The following is a 7,791-nucleotide window of genomic DNA, read 5'->3' as shown; positions in this document are numbered from 1 at the left end:
ATATTAGGAAACAACATTTATTGGGAACATCATCGAGACCCCAGGATAATACCCAGAGAGCAATACTTTGCATCGAAAATTGTTATTGTCTTTTGTGTAATTCATTTCTACTTTCGAGCTCGTCATTATTAGCTTGTTAGTTCTCCTGTGAACTGACGAGCTCAATCTTGACTCGTGTTAGTGACGACCTCACATTTTTATCGTTAATAAAAGAACCAGCTTCACTCTTTCCCCAAAACCTTTATTTACTTTGTGTTGTGCAATTCCCGGTTCAAACAGTAAGCATCTCAATATTGCATCCTCTTTTGAATGAATGTTAGCAAAGGATCTTCTGCTATGAAACAAAACAAACTCCCGGCTCCCCCCAAAGTCAATAGGGAGCTATCACGAGCTGACCACCGCCTTTCTCCACCACTCCACGTTTATGATTCGAGGTGCCTCGAATGCTGATCTCTGGAACATGTTCCAGCAGAACGACGAATCGCTCCGAGAGTTCATGGAGAAGTTTAAAAGAATCGTCTCGAAGCTCTCGATTGCTGACGATACAACAATATCAGCTCTCCGTAATGCTCTTGCTCACGACTCCAGATTTAGGGAGGACATCATAATTCATGAGCCTCTGACTCTGGATGACGCACTGCACCGTGCTAACAGATACATCGAGCTAGATGAAGAGAAGGCATCGAGAACGAACCGTTCAGAACTGCCAACCTCTAAATCAGCCAAAGGAAAGGAGAAGGCACAAGATGAGCACCACGAGCCCCATCAACACTTTGACAAAGAGTACACCGATAAGTTGGAAAAAGGAAAGAAAGTTCAAGCATTTGCAGTTAGTAATCAAAATCTCCAAGCATCTTCATCAAAGCCTTAGAACAACAAGTGGATCCGGGACCCATCGGGTAAAGGTGGCAACAAATATTGTGAGTACCACATTCGAGCAGGGCATTCAACATAAGAGTGTCGCACCCTCCAACAAATATTGCTCGACAACTACAAAAAAGGCCAAATTGACGTCGATCTCGAGCGACGACAAATAGCAGCCCACAAGGACAACAACTTCTTTAACCCTAAGAATGAAAACCCTAGTAAGCGGTATGACATTGCTGCCCTTGCGGCATAAAACGGAACTGAGACCCTACCCCCGCCCCCAGCGCCTACCCTTAAGAAGAACCCCGAGCCGAAGAATTAATATGATCATGGGCGGTCTAGCGACTTGTCGAGACTCTATTCGTTCAATCAAAGCCTATTGCTGGGGATTGGAGGTTAAACGTGAATGGTTAGCTCAAAGTACGTAACCTACAACAAACTCCGATCCGATCGTGTTCACTAAGGCCGACGCAGCAGGTCAAATTGGGCCGCACAACGACCCACTAGTGGTCGAGATGGAGATCGGCGAAAGCATGGTCACCAAAATCTTAATCGATACGGGAAGCTCGGTAAACGTTATTTTCAAGGATGTGCTTATCCAAATGGAGATCGACCTGCGGACGTCCGAGAACGATGTTCAACCTCTCACCGGATTCGACGGTGACACGGTTATAATGGTAGGCACGATCATGCTACCGGTTTATGTGGGTGGAACAATGCACTGCATCAACTTTACTATCGTCGATAAGTCGATTGTATACAATGTTATTCTCGACATGCCTTGGCTGCACAAGATGAAGACCGTGGCATCGACTTACCACCAGTGTTTAAAATTCCCGACTTCTAGAGGAATATTTACGTTACGAAGGGATCCGCTAGTAGTGAGAACCGTGACTAATGGGCCACGAATATCCCGCCCATACATAAACCAACTCTGTCAATATTTATATTATTTAGAACTGTATTATATACCATACAAGATTCGACCGAAACCGTCGCTCCTCTCTCTCTTCCGCCGCTCCATCGTTCTTTCCCAGACGTTTCCGATTCGACGATAAACGAGGTAGGTGATTTTCAATTAACCGTCTCAATCTCTCCGGATACTTATCTCATGATGTTTGATTGGAGAAGTTTTAAGTTCTAGATTAGAGACCTAACTGCGATTTTGTTTTGAATGTGATGATTTGATTTTTTTTAAAGGTTGTACAGTAACTAAATACGAGATGGTCCAGAAATAGCGATGCAGGAGGAGGAGGAGGTGAAAACGTTGGTGTGGTGGAACATCAGCAGCTGTCCAATTCCCCCTGGTTATGATCCCCGTCAGGTCGGTCGCAGGATAGTATCCGCTTTGAAGAATTCAGAAGTCTCTGGTCCTGTCACCATTACAGCCATAGGCAGACTAACACACAACCCTAATGCCCCTGACGATGGTGTCTTGCCAGAGCTGTCTTCCTCTGGAATCGCTCTTATATATTCAAAAGGTTTATCTTCTTCTCATCTCTTTCTATATAAGTTTAGTACCGTTTTTTCTTTTACACTACGGTGTCCATTTGACATTGCGTTTTCTTTACTGAAACAGAACTACAAACAAATTTGTTTATGTGGATGGAGAGGAATCCACCACCGGCTAATATAATGCTAATATCTGGTCCTAAGGAACTGGAAAGTCTAGCTCGTACTCTTTATTCCATAGAACTTGATGGATACACAATTTTTCTGGCATATCCCCACCGCGATCCAGCTTCAGCCTGGCTCTGGAAAAGCTTTCTGTTTGGGGTTGATAAAGAGTGGCTCTGGACAAGCATACTAGGAGGTGTGTTTTTCCTTACCCTCTTTCACACGCAGCTTTGAATAACCAGCAGTGAACTAGATGTGGGTTTTTCAGCAGATGTGGATTCAGGGTCTACGAGTAATAATAAACAGGAGCCAACAAGACTTGTTCTTCAGGACAAGTGCAGTGAAACTGGTGAATCTCCCTGGTCCTGCTCAATGTGCTTTTTTGCTGGCCAAAACTTTGAAGATCTCAGCATTCATCTCAAGAGTGACGACCATAAAAATAATGTAAGCGTCCTCGCTGCTTCTAAAAATACGTTTCCCTCCCTTTCTCACTTCCATGAAATTATCTCTGATGTACATTTGGTTGTCAAGCAGGCTTTGGACTTGGTGAAAATGGCTGATGTTATGAAGCTTAACCAAATTAAGGCAAGTTGAGATTTCTAATTTTTAGAATCTAGAATGAGTCTGGAACCTACAATTGCCTCTAGTTTTCCTTTCTCACTTTAATGAAATTACATCTGATTTCCACTATGTATATTTTGGTTGTCAAGCAGACTTTGGGCTTCCCAGTGTTTGGTACTCCAGAACATAACCCGGAAATGGTGGATATGGTCCAATTAAAGGCAAGCTATTAGAATTTTGGTAACCTGGAACCTACCAATTGCCTTCAACTAAATATATAAGTACGAGATTATGCCAATGCAGGAAGAAGAAGAAAACGAGGAGGTCAAAACGTTGGTTTGGTGGAACATCAACAGTTGTCCGATTCCCCCTGATTATGATCCCTGCCAGGTCGGTCCGAGAATCTTATCCGCTTTGAAGAATTCAGAAGTCTCTGGTCCTGTCACCATTACAGCCATTGGCAGACTAACACACAACCCTAATGCCCCTGACGATGGTGTCTTGCGAGAGCTGTCTTCCACTGGAATCGCTCTTATATATTCGAAAGGTTTATCTTCTTCTCATCTCTTTCTATATAAGTTTAGTACCGTTTTTTCTTTTACACTACGGTGTCCATTTGACATTGCGTTTTCTTTACTGAAACAGAACTACAAACAAATTTGTTTATGTGGATGGAGAGGAACCCACCTCCAGCTAATATAATGCTAATATCTGGTCCTAAGGAACTGGAAAGTCTAGCTCGTACTCTTTATTCCATAGAACTTGATGGATACACAATTTTTCTGGCATATCCCCACCGCGATCCAGCTTCAGCCTGGCTCTGGAAAAGCTTTCTGTTTGGGGTTGATAAAGAGTGGCTCTGGACAAGCATACTAGAAGGTGTGTTTTTCCTTACCCTCTCTCACACGCAGCTTTGAATAACCAGCAGAGCTTTTTCTGAACTCGATGTGGGTTTTTCAACAGATGATATGGATTCAGGGTCTACGGATAGTAAACAGGAGATAACCAGACTTGTTCTTCAGGACAAGTGCAGTGAAACGGGTGAATCTCCCTGGTCTTGCTCAATGTGCTTTTTTGCTGGCCAAAACTTCGAAGATCTCAGCATTCATCTCAAGAGTGACGACCATAAAAATAATGTAAGCGACCTCTCTGCTTCTGTAAATATGTATCCCTCCTTTTCTCACTTCGGTGGAATTATCTCTGATGTACATTTTGGTTCTCAAGCAGGCTCTGGACTTGGTGAAAGTGATGGGTGTGGTGAATCTTAACCAGGCAAGTTGAGATTTATAATTTTTAGAATTTTGGGTGAATCTGGAACCTACAATTGCCTCAAGTTCTCACTTCAATGAAAATACATCTGATTTCCACTTGATGTACACTTGTTTGTCAAGCAGGCTTTGGACTACACAGTGTTTGGTGCTCCAAAACAGAACCAATTAAAGGTAAGTTTAGATTTCTAATTTTTAGAATTTAGGTGAATCTGGAACCTACAATTGCCTTCAACTAGACCCGAAATGTGAAATAGATGGCATAATTTTTTATTTACTGACTTCGGTTGATGCTAAAACATTGAAGAAAACGAGCAAGAAGAGGAAGTTTGAAGGTAAAGTAGAGGAGGACGCCGAAGAAGGTAAAATAGAGGAGGATACCGAAGATGGTAAAGTAGAGGAGGACTCTTAACTAGACGAAGAAGAATGGTACATGGCCCATGGGGATGTTGTTCTTCTCTAAGGCATTTCATACGTTCATGGTTTGTTGGGTTATAACTTATGCTAATCTAGTCACGCTCTAAACTAATGCTTTTTCAACATCTTATTCGGGGAAAACCATGTTTTTTACTTATGGAGGCCGGATCACGTAGAAGTAATCACATTTCACATGCTTCATTATCATTAATTTTTTTTTGCCCCTGCCTCGAAACAATAAAAGAATTCAGGTCCAACGTCGCCATAGACACATAGTTTTTTTCCGGGAATCAAAACTAAGTGTAAATTACCTATAGAAACATCACTGACAGAATTATAAACTGAGAAATGAAAGCCCTGCCGCAACTGAAAGTATCTAACTCTCATTTTCTTCTCTTTGTTAAAGTCACGATGAAATAACATCTAACGTTTGCTCTATCTTCGCATCCACATCCTTCTCTAGTCGGTAGACCAGATCAGTTTTATCCGCGTTTGCATTAATGCACACAATGAAGCCCTTCATCGATTTCTTCTCCCACAATCATCATTGACACATCCGTGACCACTTTCCCCTCTAGCCATCTCCTAATGAGTCTAGCACGATAAACCTACCACAATAATAATCATACAATTTTATTAAGTGGTACAAATGTAAAACCTTATCTTATATCTTATTTTATACTAGGTAAAATCCCATGCGTTGCGTGGGTTATATTAATATTAGTATATTATATATATATGTAATTGTGGTTATTTATTTTACATTTTCTATTAATTGTTGGTGATTTCAGATTTTCATTTCTTTTTAAAAACATGCTAAATTTGAGTTTTCTTTTTTTTTTGGGGAATTATTTAAAGTGTTTGTTTTTTTCCTCCCATAATGTTTTTCGACAATTTGAATTTCACTTTTTTTTATTGCTTTTATTGTGGGTTTTGAATTTTAATGCTATATATGTTAGGCCTATATGTTAGACTGTTTTTCGTCATATGGCTATTTTGGCCCCTTTTTTTTTGATTGGTTAGTGTTTTTGGAAAACAAAGACATTTGTTAACCCAGTTCACGGTGGCTACCGCTACGTCCGGGGAGAGACTGACCTCTCAACATCTACTATAATATTCTGGAAAATACCTCCGATGTGGTTTACACATTATTGACTTGCCTACAGAATAGAGATACATCTATTGCTTAATGAATTTGAAGTTAGAGAAATCATATAATAAAACCTTGGGAGGACACTTTAGTTGAGGCTGGATTTCTCTGCATTCTGATATCTTTCTTAAGTTGTAGTTCAAGTAATGGCTGACGATTATGTAGTAACGTCTCCTCCATTTAGTGGCATATCTAGTTGGAGTGTACCCCCACAAGGAAAACAATATACTGGTATATGCACTGTCAATATGGTATTGGAAATAAATATGAAAGTGATGTGTGAATATTTAAATAATTTGAATATAAGGATACTTTGGGTGTGCTCCAGGTGAAGGATACTTTTTTGGTGTGTTTAATTCCCTGCATTTGATGATCTTCATTTACCTATGTCTTGCATTGCTTGATATCGTTTCATATCTTGTCCCACAAAGGTTTTCTGTTTTCTCTCCCACCTACGCTGACCGTCAAAGCTATGTAAACAAACTAATAGAGTCTGCATTAAACTAAAAGTAAAGAGAAGAAGTTCATACCAGATACTCTCGCTATCTATCCTCTCTTCAGCCTTCGTTTTTGCTTTCTTTAAAATACTGCTCTCATTATAACAGTTGGCCAAAGCTTTGGAAGAAGTAAGCATCTGAAGATTGTCTGAAGATATATTATCTTCTTTTGTTTCAAAGAAGAATAGAGGACGATGAGATCAATGCATGAGAATACCTGCTGTCACCTTCTGACCTTGGTGTTGTTGAATAATTCTTTGTATACAATGTTTTTAATTGTATGTGTTGCCTCCTCCTCCATGTTTAGGACCTTCAATCCTGCTTCTGATGTTACTCGTGATAGCGCCACATACAATTGTCCATGACTGAAAACTGGTTTAGGCAAATATAAGCCAACTTGTTCCAAACTTTGCCCTTGACTTTTATTAATAGTCATTGCATAGGGAATTGGCGTCTTTTTAATTTGAATGGCCACTTCTCATCATGTGGAGACAATATTATCCTTGGGATGACTACTTTGTTTCCAACTGCTGTACCAGTTAAGATCTCTGCTTCAATGACTCTGGTCCCCAATTGTGTCACTATTAGCCTTTTTCCATTGCAAAGTCCTTCTTTCTGATTAAAGTTTCGTATGAGCATAACTGGAGAGCCTATTTTTAGTTCCAAACAATGATCTGGCATACCTGAGATTTTGAGTGAGTTTAAAAATTCTGTTGGGTATAACAGCTCATCTGAGTCGTTTGAATCCCCATCCATCTCAAAACTGTCCGAACTCAAATATGTTTTGGCGTCGCCTGGGATTTTGTCTTGGAGCACATATTGAGTTCGTGAGCAGTGTCATTCTTTGGAGTTAGAATCGCCCTCTTTGTTATGTATTCTCTGTCTAGGTACGAATTCGTGAAATCCGGATATACATCAGCCGCTAATTGTGCAATCCGTTTGTCGTCGTCTTGTAGCAGAAGTGCTCCATTTATTTTGATGTCGCCCACCTCGTCGTAGCTATTTCTATGTGGTTTTTTTTGGGGCTTTTCCATCCCCAACTTGAAGTATCCACTGAGCAAATTTGATCTCATCGACTTTTAGACGCACATTATGGGTCAGGCTATAGAACTTACATGAATCCCACAAATATGATCTGTTTATTGTTGCTAAGACCGTGTCTTGCCGAGTGCCTCCTGTTATAACGCGTAGGATTTGACGGAAATCGCCACCAAGTAATACTGTCTTGCCTCCAAAGAGTTTATGAATTGCTTTGGGATCATTTTTTGCCAAAAGATCCCGCATTGTTCTATCAACCGCCTAAAATGCAAAACGATGAGTCATGGGTGCCTCATCCCAAATGATCAAATCTGTTTTCCTTAACAGCTCAGCAAGCATTGATCCTTTTCTGATATCACACATAGAATGCTTGTGT

At 40.5% G+C, this 7,791-nt stretch overlaps 2 protein-coding genes across 3 annotated transcripts; both read left to right on the top strand.

The window, feature by feature from the left end:
* Positions 1,383-2,105, top strand: LOC104720393. The gene is made up of 2 exons (XM_019230737.1): positions 1,383-1,692; positions 2,068-2,105. Exons 1-2 carry the CDS (start codon positions 1,383-1,385, stop codon positions 2,103-2,105), a joined length of 348 nt encoding a protein of 115 aa, XP_019086282.1.
* Positions 1,819-4,941, top strand: LOC104719010. Of its 2 annotated transcripts, none has more exons than XM_010436841.2 (12): positions 1,819-1,930; positions 2,068-2,348; positions 2,447-2,680; positions 2,756-2,928; positions 3,019-3,069; positions 3,198-3,266; positions 3,349-3,592; positions 3,691-3,924; positions 4,009-4,181; positions 4,273-4,317; positions 4,440-4,487; positions 4,621-4,941. In XM_010436841.2, the coding sequence occupies exons 2-12, from the start codon at positions 2,108-2,110 to the stop codon at positions 4,723-4,725; spliced, it is 1,617 nt and encodes a 538-aa protein (XP_010435143.1). In that variant the 5' UTR covers positions 1,819-1,930; positions 2,068-2,107; the 3' UTR covers positions 4,726-4,941. The 2 variants fall into 2 exon arrangements, with proteins under 2 accessions (XP_010435143.1, XP_010435142.1); XM_010436840.2 differs by having other exon boundaries at positions 2,753-2,928.

Source organism: Camelina sativa, chromosome 10, assembly GCF_000633955.1.
Source record: "Camelina sativa cultivar DH55 chromosome 10, Cs, whole genome shotgun sequence".
In the NCBI taxonomy this organism is placed as follows: Eukaryota; Viridiplantae; Streptophyta; class Magnoliopsida; order Brassicales; family Brassicaceae; genus Camelina; species Camelina sativa.
Note: the sequence above shows the minus strand (reverse complement) of the source record. Positions and strands in the feature narration are given on the sequence as shown.

Bases quoted from the DNA above. Each gene is read 5' to 3' on its own strand.
- LOC104720393 (XM_019230737.1), top strand. From the start codon at position 1,383: ATGGAGATCGGCGAAAGCATGGTCACCAAAATCTTAATCGATACGGGA. The intron at 1,693-2,067 runs GTTTAAAATTCC...TTTTTTTTAAAG, and splicing joins GGCATCGACTTACCACCAGT to GTTGTACAGTAACTAAATAC.
- LOC104719010 (XM_010436840.2), top strand. From the start codon at position 2,108: ATGCAGGAGGAGGAGGAGGTGAAAACGTTGGTGTGGTGGAACATCAGC. The intron at 3,593-3,690 runs GTTTATCTTCTT...TTACTGAAACAG, and splicing joins CGCTCTTATATATTCGAAAG to AACTACAAACAAATTTGTTT. The intron at 3,925-4,008 runs GTGTGTTTTTCC...GTTTTTCAACAG, and splicing joins CTGGACAAGCATACTAGAAG to ATGATATGGATTCAGGGTCT.